Source organism: Tubulanus polymorphus, chromosome 7 (genome assembly GCF_964204645.1).
Source record: "Tubulanus polymorphus chromosome 7, tnTubPoly1.2, whole genome shotgun sequence".
Taxonomy (NCBI): Eukaryota; Metazoa; Nemertea; class Palaeonemertea; order Tubulaniformes; family Tubulanidae; genus Tubulanus; species Tubulanus polymorphus.
In genome coordinates this window covers 14803679-14817395 of record NC_134031.1, presented here as the reverse complement: position 1 = coordinate 14817395, position 13717 = coordinate 14803679, and the positions used below count along the sequence as shown (strand labels likewise).

Below are 13717 nucleotides of genomic sequence, written 5' to 3'. Positions count from 1 at the left end.
AATTATTATATTACATTATTTATAATTTCATATAAATTTATATTTCATATATATGTACATATATATTTCGTATATTTCATGTATATTTCATACATATTTTTAATACGATATTGGAAATACCACCATTGACACCTGTTTCTGTAAACTTAACGTACTGTAGTTCTGCATCAATTGTGACTTCACCGAGGAAAGGGTATATACTAAATGATGTATACTGAATGAAAAACGAAACTGTTTCTTCTTCAACATCCATAGGAATGATGTTGAATATGCTTCGATGTGGTTAGGACGGTAGGTATATTCATCACAGAATGCAAGCGTAGAAATTCTAACAAGCTCCGTAATCGACTCCGTCAGCGGCGGCAGCACCATCAGAAGGAGCTCCACACTGATCTTTACAAAGCGGTTCCTCCTCCTTCACTTCCTCCTTAAATTCCTCTTCCTCTTCCACGCCAATTTTCGAATACTTATCCACCGGACGTAGACGCATTTTAGCCTCTGTGAGATGATTGAAAAACAAAAATGAAATCCTAATTCAATAGCGGGGGTGCAGTTGCTCAAAAGTAGGTAATAGTTAACCAGTGGACAGTTGACATGAGCCGCGATCGCATGAGCCTATTTCGGCCGGGAACAATTGTTCACGCGGGTTTCAAATCGGCCCGTTCCTGTAGTGTCTCACTTCGCTTTGTCTGAGCATTGTTTCACCCAGTCCTGAGAATGGCCGGTTCGTGGAGCTCCGTATACTGCCTATACTAAAGAGCTCGCGTGAACCACTAGGGGTCGCATTAGCGATATACCACTGACACTAAGGTTCTCAGTGAAAGCATTGTGTACTATCGAGTCAGTGGTTTACGCGTGAACGCGCTCTCTTATTAGGCACAGGCCAAATTTCACTCTCGGGTCTAATCCGTCCCAGTTTGACCCGGGCCAAATCGTAGCCGTGTGGACAATTAAAAGTTCATTGTAATAGCATTTATCCGCCGTTTGTCTTTGACCAACGTTGGAGCAACTGACGACTGGGGTTTTATACACTGGGTAATTTCATCCTGAATTCACCCTGGCCCGGTTTTATTGACTAAAATATTTACTTTAACATAGGGGGCTAACAATTCATTTTCAATTGAGTTAACCCCCAGGACCCAGTTCCACGGTTGTGAGTTAGAGTTAACTCTGAGTTAAAGTTAGTTCATTTTCAATGTTTTAACCCAGAGTCAAATCTTAACTCAGAACTGTGGAACTGGACCCAGGGGATTAAAGATAATACCAGTCTAAAACCGTGCCCAGGTATTTTAGCAATAATCATGTACAGAATATCTAACGTTGTCAGCCAGGGCTGTCTTTGATTCCTGATTTACGCTTACCCAGATGTGAACGATCGCCGATCTTTTGCGGCACGAGACAAAGTAATACGATTAAAGCTACCAGACCGACACCGCCGGGAACAAACGCCATTACGTTACGATAATGGCAACTCACGCAACACGTCCTACAAATAAACGATCAAAATCGACAACGAATCTCAGAATATTAGAATAAAAGCAAACAAGATGAAAAAGATTGATGTTTTTTCTTTTCAAATATGAAAACTTAGGTCATGGACTTATAATCTAGTTTATACGTCCTACGATAAGATAAAAACCCGCTATGTACAAATAAAAAGAATTTAAAATCGAGAATCTATTTCTAAAATGTAAAAAAAACGAGACGTTTCGATCCCGCACTCATTGAGATCATCGTCTTTTAATTGTACATAGTGGGTTTTTATCTTATTATCCGTTCACCACGTTTGAGTGTGGTTATCGTACTATACGTCCTATGATTTTAGGTCTATACGTGATTGAATGAGTATATATAGTAGTGGAAGCTCGTGAGTCAAATAGAAAAGCAGTTGATCTATACATGTAGTACTACTCGTCTCGTATTTATTCTCAAACATATAAAAGCCTGCGACTGACATGTGGACGTAGTTTATACGTCCATGCTAAAACCTCGCCTGCTTAGTGACATCAATGGATTATAAACAAAACGACATTATTCGTAAAATAGACAATAAAACTCAAAAACTAGACCTGAAAATACCTCGTTAGTTTAAGATACCAGGGGCGGATCTACGATTTTTCAAAGGGGGGTGGCTGACAAAAAAGTAATGAAGAGACTGTGACCAGCGAGCCACTCCGCGGCGAATTCCGAGCGACTGAAGGTCACCCCTCGATATCCAGTGAATTTTGAAAAATCCTCAGGAAAATGGTGGAATTTTACAGAATTTGAGCGATGGTTTCAGTGAAAAATGACAACCTTCTGAGCCGTGGCCAGGATGAGGTGTTGATAATTTTAATGTGATGATTGGGGGAAGCTTAGCAGGTCGTCATCATAATTTACAATTTTTGATGGTACTACTGGTTTTGGGATTTTTTGATAATTTTGACTGGGAAAACGACCGTTTACCGGATACACGGCCTAGCGGAATGGCTGGAGATGCACGAACTTAATGATTGCTCGTAGCATATATACGGCGTCATAGGTATATGGTATATAATACGAAGTCGCAACGCTACTGACAGTTCTGATTCCGAGGCAGCTAAATAACATTCTTATTTTATCTTCTTAATGCAACAAACAGTGGGAGTTATAAGAAACGCTACAAAAGTAGTAAAAGATTTCTGATCGTGCGCTTAACATGCTTGATCGTGAAAAATTGGCGCGCTTTTACGAGGGAGAATTTGATACCTGATCATCCAAGTCAAGCATGGCCTAGAGTGCCAATGTCTGCCGAACTGCTGTGACGATAAGAAATGGGCTATTTACACGAAAAATCCCGTTAGAAAAATTTTTGGAAGGCATTTGAGGGATTGGCTAGCCACCCTATTCACCCCCTAGATCCACCCCTGGATACATTTAGTAGATTATGTACAGTGTTACGTTGGGCCGGCTTCTGCCTGCAACGGGCTAATAAAACTCGTTGAATACTTACAGACACGGATAGAATCGTTGTATAAAAACAACTGTAATTCCGTTTGAAAGTTTATCCGTAAAACTCATAGCGCCGTAGACAAACGCACCAGTTTCCTGCAAGGTCAGAAACAGGCTAACATATCGTCAATCAGTGCAAACCCATAGTAGATATTCTAAAAGTTTATCTTTATTGTCAGCAAATAAACTTTTTTGAAAAATATGAATATCTCTCGTGGGTTCGCTATGGTGGCTGATTTGGGCCATATAAAAAAAATTTTCTGTACGGCTTAAGCAACGATAAAAAAATTTTCACATTGGCCCGTTTTTTTGTTTTCTCGCGCGAGAATTCAAAAAGTTTTGAATTAGTAATTTCTAAAAACGGTCAGACATAAGCAATTACAGCATGAGCATATATTAACATTCGAAAATGATGAGTTTCATTTAAACATTTAGAAACAACATATTTCGAGACTATTGGACATTAGAAAATGATCGCACAGTCTAGACGCAACATAGATCAATTGGTTGTTGTAAATATTTGAAAATATATGAGACGCTTTTGACAAACTAGATTTATAATATCAAATCAACAATGAAATGTATAGTTCATGAAGATTTTACCCACTAGTTTGTTATGATTGATCGAATAAAAAATTAGGTTGAAAGCATTGGATTGAAATTTTTGTTTTTGTTGTTATTATTTTGAATATGAATATACAAATATACTGCATATTTCCTTCTGGAATTTTTTTCCTTTGGCATTATTACCGTGTACCGTCTGGCCTATATCGTAAAACAGGGTTTTGGTCGGGAGTTTTTCCTTGGAATGTTGAATCTTAAATATAACTTACAGTATTTTCACTGATAAGATCAGCAGTCATAGACAGAGATGTGATAAGTATTGTTGAACATCCACTCCCCAGTAGCACAGCAGCGCCGAATATCTGCATATCAAGTCGATACAACGAAATACAGTAGAACCAAATACAAGCGCCGTATATTGTCAGCAAACCGATGAAATACGTAATCTGCAATATGTAAGACATGTATAAGGCTAAAGAAAATTGATGCGTTGTTCCTCCTATCTGCTGAGCTTAAAAGTTGACCCGGCCGCCGCCTATCTGGTTAGCGGTAAGAATCCCCTGGGTAAAATACCCTTGGTAAAAATACCCTGGGTAAAATACCCTTGGTAGAAATCCCCAATTCTCCAAAGTAGATGCGGAATAACATAAGACATCATATCATCAGTTCATTAAACTGAATTAGTACTTTAAGTTATCGGACAGTTTGTAATGAAAGGTTTATCGCACATTTCAAATATATTACCCTTGAATCTAAAATGTTTCAAATTAAAAGTTCGTCATCTCTAGTAATTAATGGCGTCATCGCACAGTGAAATACAGAAGTTAAATCGACGTAGTTATAGAAATGAACTGATTACAAATTTTATTGATGTTTACCAAATGACCCGGCCGATTGCCAGAAACAAGGTATCATTTTCATTAGCCTTAGCGATGAATTTTGATTATCGAAACAGCGCAATAGACCGCTTATGTAATGATATTTCAAACGGTTTTGATTCCATTAATGAAACGGGTAGGATACCTCCTGCACGTACCTTTCTTCCACACATTCTATTAACAACTTTCATTAACATCGACGTCAAGAATCCACTGACGAAAACCATTAGCGGAATAATAGCCATGTAAACCTGGAAGTAAAAACAGAATGAAGGTATAAACCTCCCGGGAAATAATGCATTTTGGCATTTGAATAATTGCCTATTGAGAACATGTGATCTCATTACGTGTCAAATTTAAGAAGATTTTACTATTGAATTGAATGCGCAGTTTCTAAATCACATATCATTGATGGAGAAAATTATGAAAAGTTATTCAGTAAATGCACAGTTACTTCAATTAATATGTCAAATTTAAAAAAAATATTCGATTTATAATGCAAATAATCATATCAAAATAGAGCCATTTTTGTTACCAAATGTTATAATTGTTATTAAAATGTATCAGCAAGTTCGTTCTCTGGTGTTATGATGTGAAATTAACTACATTACCAAGTAAGTAATGATGGACTGGAACATTTTTTGCGGGGATAAATTGTCTGGGGATATTTTTCACGGTCCATTTTTACCGTATACCAGCAAAAACAGCAACAACAACGAGTAGGAAGAATGTGTGATATAATAGCTGAGGTGCATTTTTTAAATTCCAAATTAAGATTGAGACGGTTCGGCCTTAAAGCATCAAACGATTAAGGCTTTTAGCCTTAAAAGCCTTTATCAAGGGATTTAAGGCTGAAACGTCTTAATCTTGATTTTAAATTTAAAAACTGCACCTCAGATCTTATATCACATATTCTTCCTACTGCTCGTACTACCTTATAAGGCGAGGGGAAGCGATCAACTCAACCAACTTCAGCAAAAAAACAAAGTTTTGAGTGGGGTCGATGAATGGTTAGTGAATCTGGCATGTCAGTTCGTGGTTTCAAACCCATAGTCAGTGGCGCATCTAGGGCCTGAGTTTTTTTTACATTGATTCCTCACCTTATCTAATTTCAAAGCGTCGAGTAAAAACAATGGGAGATATATCTGTGAAATATTGACAACGAGACGCGTGCACATGTATAACACCGACACCTAGTAAGAATAGAAGGATATCATTCAGAGGGTACGAGATGACCGCGATCACGCAGCCGTGGTCTGGACTGGCTCAAACTAGCCTGTAGGCCCGAGTCAAACTTGGCCTGTGCTTTATAATATTCTCCACGTAAATCCCTAGCTCATTACTAAAATATTGAAGAAATTTCTAAAAATTTCATTAAAAGATTAGAAATATTTCGGGTGGTCACTACCATCCTTCTTCAGTCATTCTAGACTGAAATATTTCTACCGTTTTAATAAACTTTTTAGACATTTCTTCATTTGTCGTCGGATTTTACTATTATAGTTTTATCACGGATACTGTGAGCTATAACTGATTCACTAAATTAGCTTCAAAACGATGCTGTGGCGAGCGAGGCGAATCACTTCCAGAAACAAATAGCGTTCATACGGAATCGTTGGAACCTGAACTTATACTTGGCACAGGCCTGGTCCACTAAATTTGGTACCGGTGTAAACCGTTGGCCAGGGCCTAATCCGGTGCGTGCCAAATTTACCAGATAGAACTGTTTCAGTTTTAACCAACACGTCCATTTCATCGTCAGTTTCTCTCCAGATCGTTCAAAAGAGTGGGATTCGATGCTTTCGACCGATTGCTGCTGGATGTAACTATCACTAGATTGTCTCGATTCATTCGTGCCGAAGTGAAATATAGCACTGAACACGAGTCCAATTCCAATCACGATTAATGCCAAATGCTGTAAATAATACAATCAGAACAAATCAAAGAAATCATCATAAACTATTGCTCCTTAGGTCCACTATAGGAGAATGTGGAAATTCCACGTTAAAAATGAAAAATCAAGTGGAAAGTAACAACAGTCAAACTCGTTTAATCTGGATTTTGGGCTAATCCGTACGGTATTTGATGTCTATTAGTTCATTATTATACAAGAAAATGGTTTATAATCCGGATTTCCCGTTAACCCGATAGATTTTGCTGGATTCCAAAATGATCCGAATAAGCAGATTCTACTGCGGTCGAAACATAACATGCGGATAAACTTCTCACTCGTGGAAACTTTTCAGACTTTATTTTACATTCTTATCGTTAGGTTTGAATTATCACTTTAACATCACGGTACAGTGTTTCAACCTTGGTTACCCCCTGTAGGAATACTTACTCCAAATGTTGGCGCATCAGCCCTACCCAAAACTTGTTTCATTTTGCCGGCGTCATCATTATTTGTATTCAACAGTAGCCAAGTGAGTCCGTACACGGCCACGTTGCTGATAACTGTAAATGCGTAGCTGAAATACGTACAACACGCATGTAACCAGAATCCGAGCATTTGTTTTGTGAGTTTAATAATAATGATACTAATACTAATACTAATACTAATACTAATACTAATACTAATACTAATACTAATACTAATACTAATACTAATACTAATACTAATACTAATACTAATACTAATACTAATACTAATACTAATACTAATACTAATACTAATACTAATACTAATACTAATACTAATACTAATACTAATACTAATACTAATACTAATACTAATACTAATACTAATACTAATACTAATACTAATACTAATACTAATACTAATACTAATACTAATACTAATACTAATACTAATACTAATACTAATACTAATACTAATACTAATACTAATACTAATACTAATACTAATACTAATACTAATACTAATACTAATACTAATACTAATACTAATACTAATACTAATACTAATACTAATACTAATACTAATACTAATACTAATACTAATACTAATACTAATACTAATACTAATACTAATACTAATACTAATACTAATACTAATACTAATACTAATACTAATACTAATACTAATACTAATACTAATACTAATACTACTAATACTAATACTAATACTAATACTAATACTAATCGACGACGACGACGACGACGACGACGACGACGACGACGACGACGACGACGACGACGACGACGACGACGACGACGACGACGACGACGACGACGACGACGACGACGACGACGACGACGACGACGACGACGACGACGACGACGACGACGACGACGACGACACTAGGCGATTTGGTCGCCCGATTTCGTCGCCCGACGAAATCGCCGGTAAAATCGCCCAGTGTGTCCGGGCAATCGCCTTCGGCGATTTAGTCGGCCGACGAAATCGCCCGAATCCAACTTGTTGGATTCTGTCGCCGGCGATTTCGTCGCCGGCGACAGAATCGCCCAGTGTGTCCGGGTACGGCGATCAGTCGCCTCGAGCGCCGTATTAACCAGCCAATCACGGCTCTTTGATTTATTAAAGGTGGCGCTAGCAGCTGGTCGTTTCAAAATAAGCGGCGCTGTTCGCCGATTTCGTCGCCGACGAAATCGCCCAGTGTGTCCGGGTCTGTCGGCGATCAAATCGGTCACAAAATCGGCGGCGATTTCGTCCGCCGACGAAATCGCCCAGTGTGTCCGCGGCTTTATACAGCACATATCTATAAAATAATCATTGCGCTTCACAATATAAAACACAGTACAAAGAAATTGTTAAAATTACCAAGTATACATGCATAATAAAAGAGTACAGAGTAGGTTTAAGAGTAGGTTTGCCTAAAAAGGTATATCTTATGATTACGTTTGAAAATACCAACGGATGCACTTTCTCTCAGAGATCTTGGCAGTTTGTTCATGAGGATTGGACTAATACATTTAAAAGTCCGACTACCGTACGAAATGCGTTTAAATTATGTTATAGCCATAGTCAGTAGGTTCTAGGTATTAAACCAGAAGATATTGTTGAGTTATTTTTTTCCACCCGTTCGATGCGAGCACAATCAAATCATACGCATGTGCATCTTCTCCCGTCAAGGGATTCGAACCCACTACGCTAAAGCTGTTCCCCGAACCCCTTGACCTCACGAGTCGTTGGAGTCGTTACTAGCCGACCAGAATCAGGTCGGGCCAATCACAGCGCTTGTTACAAACGACATTAGGCATCTATGGAATTTCCTGGTAAATGGACCAATCATCGAACACGTAGCGAACGCGGACGTATTGTCGCGTGTTGATATATGATAAGATAAGATAAGATAAGATAATTTATTACTCTCCAACCATTTCCATGGTACGTGGAGGAAAAAAAAGATTTTGTTTACAAATATTTACATATCGAGGGAAAAATAAAAAAAAAATTTAACAAACATAACAAGAGTATTTACAATATATACAAATACAGTGTACTATTTACAATTGACAGACTACAGGAGGGATCTATATACATCTAAACCATCTTTTATAAATTGTGCTAATTGAAAATTTGGAGTTTTTAATATATCAAAGTTTCTAAATGTTTCTAAATTCGGAATGGTATTGCGAAGTTCGGTAAGAATCTTACAATCAAAGAGAAAATGTAATTCATCCCCAAAAACATTGCAGATTGGGCACATTCTTTCGTTTCTAGGTATATGGAGATTAGAAAATCTATGTACAGGTAATAGGTGGGATCCTATTCTAAACTGAAAAAAACTAAAAACACAATTATCACCTAGTTGGTTAATATAATTCTCAAACTTAATATCGTTTTTGTATTCCCTGAAATTAATATATAACGGATTATTATTGATTTTGAAAATAGTCTCTTGTGCATACTGGTCACGTAGAATTTGTCTTACATATTTTGAGAACGCCCTAGAACTTTGCATATATTGTTGCATCCATACATAGGACAGACCGCAGTCATCAAAGGTTTGTTTAATACTGAAAAGCCAAGGACTAGTATGTTTGTCATTTAGATACAGATTACAGGAAATTCGATATAGTATTGCATTAAGCTTAGATTGTTTGCCAGATACAGTTTTACACCAAAAATTAATCATTCTACGCTTTACTTCAATGAACAAAGGATAACGCCCTAACTCTGCTAACACCGGTAAATTATGAGAATACTTTGTTACCTTCATTAAAATCTTGCAAAAAAGACAATGAATATTTTCTAATAAGTCTAAATTTTCGTATCCCCTAACCTCGCAACCATACATGGCAACAGGGGCAACGCACATATCGTCATGCGCAACAGCGCCAGTAATGAAATCAGGCTTCGTGAGGCCAGGGGGCTGGTGGAAGCGAGTTCGGGAGCGAGACCGGACCCCTGGCAAGCGAGGATGACGCATGTGAAATACGCGGTTAGTCAAATTTATACCTATAGGTAGTAATACCCACCGGGGAACACTGACAAACCGTTATACAAACCTCATAGCATTCAGTTCTACGCGTTCGTCTTCATACGGAGTGAGGACCGGAATAAGAGAAAGAAACGATATTTGAGTCGTCGCCCAACCGAACTGGAATATCACGACGAACGGAGCGTAATAGATAAACTGCGACCAATCGGGCGCGTTTTCGCACGTGATACACAGATTGTAGATGAACGGAAAACTCAGGGCTACGCACAGCGTCCCTAAGAAAAAAACAACCAAGTTGCAAAATAATCAAAGTTTAATCCAAGAATTTGCGATTCCCCGAAGGATCATGTGTTGAAAAGAAAAATTGCCTAGAGTCAAAAAACGATTTTTTATGATGCAATGATAATGATTATGATGTAAATTGTCAATGAAGTGCGTAAAACAACTCATACTTGGCATGATCCGCGCCAATTAGGCCCGGGACATATCGTCGCCGCGTGATGGTGGCTTAAAGGTAGATGAATATAGGGTAATGTATATTGTCACTTGCCATGGTTTGATAAACGCCCACCAAAGTTCGGCGGATGGTCATCAAACCCTGGATGCGCAAGGACTGCTTCAATATATTTACCCACGAGATGCCAAGATTTCCGTTTTGAATAGCCACAAAATCCCTTTTCCGTATGATCAGCCTCGTAGCCGACGAGCGGAGTGGCAATAGCGTCCGCGATTTGTCCGAGTAACATCATATATCCGGCCATGTAGTTTGAGAACTGGGCGACATTGCGATAGTAAACGAGCGAATAGCTGAACCATATCGACGCGCACAGGTCGTTCATAACGTGACCAACGCTAAACGATAATTTCCGCAGGAACGGAAGTTTGTCGATCGTCTGCCGTATCCCCATTCCTTAATACAACCTCGATCGATTCCCTGGTAAAATAACCGCAACAGGTTCGCCTACGAATGAAAATACATCATTTGATTATAATTGAATAACAACAATTGCGAAACATACAAAATCCCATCTCATCAGTTCATAAAATAAAAATAAAAAAAAAAATAAAAAAAAGAAATCAAATCAAGTGCTCAAAAATAAAGTACGAGCAATTAAGTTTCGTTTGAATTTCATCAAATTCTACACAGGTTAACACAAGACAAACACGAGTAAAACTACGTGGAATAAATAATAACCGAACAAAAACCCCCGTGTGGAAACCACTGATGTTTTTCTTAGCACAGAAACTACAAACTTTTCGACTTGATATGTTTCGAGTGTGGTTCGATTTCTATCAAGCTACGAAGGTTGTAAAAACCGGGGCATACTTCGAATGTTACGGGGGCCGATCCAGGAGGAGTGCGTATAGAATGTCAAGTAACCCTGAAATTCTACGCAGAAATGAAAAATATTAAACTCATGCCTAAAAAAGTTTAAATTTATAAGCTTGTCCACCGCGAGTTAATGTTTCCCGATCAGCTTTCTTTCATTTACATGGTATGCCCTTTTATGGGGGTGCATCAATAATAAGAATTACACTTATGATGATATTAATTCATGAATAATGAAATAATAGTAGACATTAATTATGATAAGGATAATAACGATTTTATGGTTTATGTATTAATCGCTTACCTGGAGATACTTTCAGCTCCACGTTTCTCAACGCTACGAAAACATGTACCGTAACTCAACGAACAACTATTTTTGAAGACACTAAAATTATAGTACTTTGTTAAAGACGTTTCGATTCGGTGGATCTATTAACCGTGATTGAATTAAGGAATTCACTGAGGTTATTCGACGGTACACATTTTTGTAAGCTCTATAGAGTGATATGTACTTGTAGACAGGGGTAGATCTGGCCATTGGCGTATAAATTAGTTTATACGTCTTTGACCCGGGGTAAGGGCAGCATTGAAAGAGAATTAAACGCTGAACCTTCACGTGTCATCCAGTCTAGCTAAAGCAAACGCCGAAGGCGCGAAGCTATATCATGTCACATTGCGGTCATTATGAGGTCACCTGGACGCTATTATAGTGTGACTGGTTATACACGTGTACGTTTTCACTGAAATGCAGACTGACAGGCTCTAGCCCCGTTAACACCCAAAACCAGTGACTCAATAACAACTTAATTCACCGGCCCGTGCCGAGTTTTTATGAGGGACGGTTTTATTTCAAGACAAAGGGCACTTTTTCACCATAAAAGGGACACTATCTTATTGAAAAAAAGGCTGCTATCTTACATATGAAGTGCCAGGGTACCTGAATAAATCTGAGAATGGATGACTTTTAATTTTCCAAAAAAACCATGAAAATTGTACTTGAATTTCCGAAAAATCTTAACCCAAATTTTGTACACTGACTTTTTGAAGGGCGCTTTGAAAATTTTAGGGGATTCGTTCGCTACCCCTGAACACCCCTCCCTAGGTACGGGCAAATATGATAGAACTGATGTTGTGATTCAATAGTCCGCTGAATCTGACGTTGAGAATGGATAATTAGTTTAAAACCCACTTTATACAAAATCTAAATTCGAATTTTATTCATCAAGAATTTAGCTCAAATGCCTCAAATTGCGATCAGTCTTTTCAAGTCTCTTTCAGATTCTGTAATTTTTCCGGTTTCTTAATGTAAAAACGGCACGCGGAAAGTACTTACCACACGGATGTGCTGAACTCAAGATGACGATGGAAGTCGAAGCTGTGGTGGCCATCATGGTACCAATCGTAGCGGATACGGAGTATAGTAAAAGGGAACCAGTCGTGATCGGAACCAACGTTTCGCTGTTATTGAGTACAACCTGATGGACCGATCGGAATGGTAAAAGACGTAAGGTCAACCGGGGAGGTTACCATTCCGCCGATAGTTGTCAATCCGTAGAATAATTCGAGATTTACCCTGAGATTCTCAGGTGACATGAGTAATAGGGGTTTAGTTGTTTCAGATCAAAGGTCGAACGGTCGAGCCCATTAAAAAACAAAATATTAAAAGTAATTAAAAAACTATAATATATTTTCATAACCGCGTGCATTTTATATCAAAACTAAGTATTTATTCTAAGATATCAATAATATAAAAAGCATATTGTATTAAATCAATTGGTCGCTCCGCTTCGCCACCGCTCCGCTCCGCGACCAATTGATTTAATTACAATACACAAATTCAAATAATCAAATATATTCAAATGATAATAATTATTCTATTATTCAACTGAAATGCACGCGGTTATGAAAATATATTATAGTTTTTTAATTACTTTTAATATATGTTATTAATGAACTCGACCATTCAACCTTTAACCTGAAACAACTAAACCCCTATTACTCTTAAAATATTCATATATATATGAATAACATTTAAATCATTGAACTTCTAAAATCAATTTTAATAAAAAAATATAGTATTAAAATGGAAGCAAATAAGTACTACTGCCCAACATGTAATATCGATATAGATAAATCCCAAAAAGCAAGACACAATAAAACTATAACACATTTAGAGAATAAATTGAAACTAGAATATTTACAGTTATATTCAGAACAGTTAACAAAGGGAAAGAAATTTATTGAATTATGGAATAATGATCCAAATAATGAACAATACGTTGAGGAATTTATTATCAAGGAATCGAAAGAACTTATCAAAAGCAGCGAGGAATGAAAAAGGATGACGTTGGCCGAAGAAATGGAAGAGGATTATAAATTATTAACCAATTTAGTAAAAAAATACGTATAATAAATGGAACCAGAACAACCACAAATTATTAATATTACAAATAACACTGGCGTTATAAACATATACTACAAGAAGTGTTCTAAGTGTGAATTAGATAAATCATTAACAGAATTTAGTAAGCGTAAGATTAGCAAAGATGGTTTTCAATATTGCTGTAAAACTTGCACTAAACTATATACTAAACAATATCGAGAAGATA

The 13717-nt window shown here is 37.4% G+C and overlaps 1 protein-coding gene across 1 annotated transcript; it reads right to left on the bottom strand.

Annotated features, from left to right (window-relative positions):
• Nucleotides 1–328: 328 nt before the first annotated feature.
• On the bottom strand, nt 329–10686 carry LOC141909186 (major facilitator superfamily domain-containing protein 12-like). The gene is made up of 10 exons (XM_074799571.1): nt 10410–10686; nt 9846–10053; nt 6754–6880; nt 6127–6327; nt 5513–5605; nt 4571–4663; nt 3804–3980; nt 2972–3066; nt 1362–1486; nt 329–498 (listed from the first exon to the last, which is right to left on the bottom strand). Exons 1-10 carry the CDS (start codon nt 10684–10686, stop codon nt 329–331), a joined length of 1566 nt encoding a protein of 521 aa, XP_074655672.1.
• Nucleotides 10687–13717: the final 3031 nt, after the last annotated feature.

What these genes read in the sequence shown, in the direction of transcription:
- LOC141909186 (XM_074799571.1), bottom strand. Translation starts at nt 10,686, where the DNA reads ATGGGGATACGGCAGACGATCGACAAACTTCCGTTCCTGCGGAAATTA. An exon ending in ATCTTATCAGTGAAAATACT is followed by an intron (nt 3,067 to 3,803) that starts GTAAGTTATATT and finishes CTGACCTTGCAG; the next exon opens with GAAACTGGTGCGTTTGTCTA. An exon ending in CGGCGATCGTTCACATCTGG is followed by an intron (nt 499 to 1,361) that starts GTAAGCGTAAAT and finishes ATCATCTCACAG; the next exon opens with AGGCTAAAATGCGTCTACGT.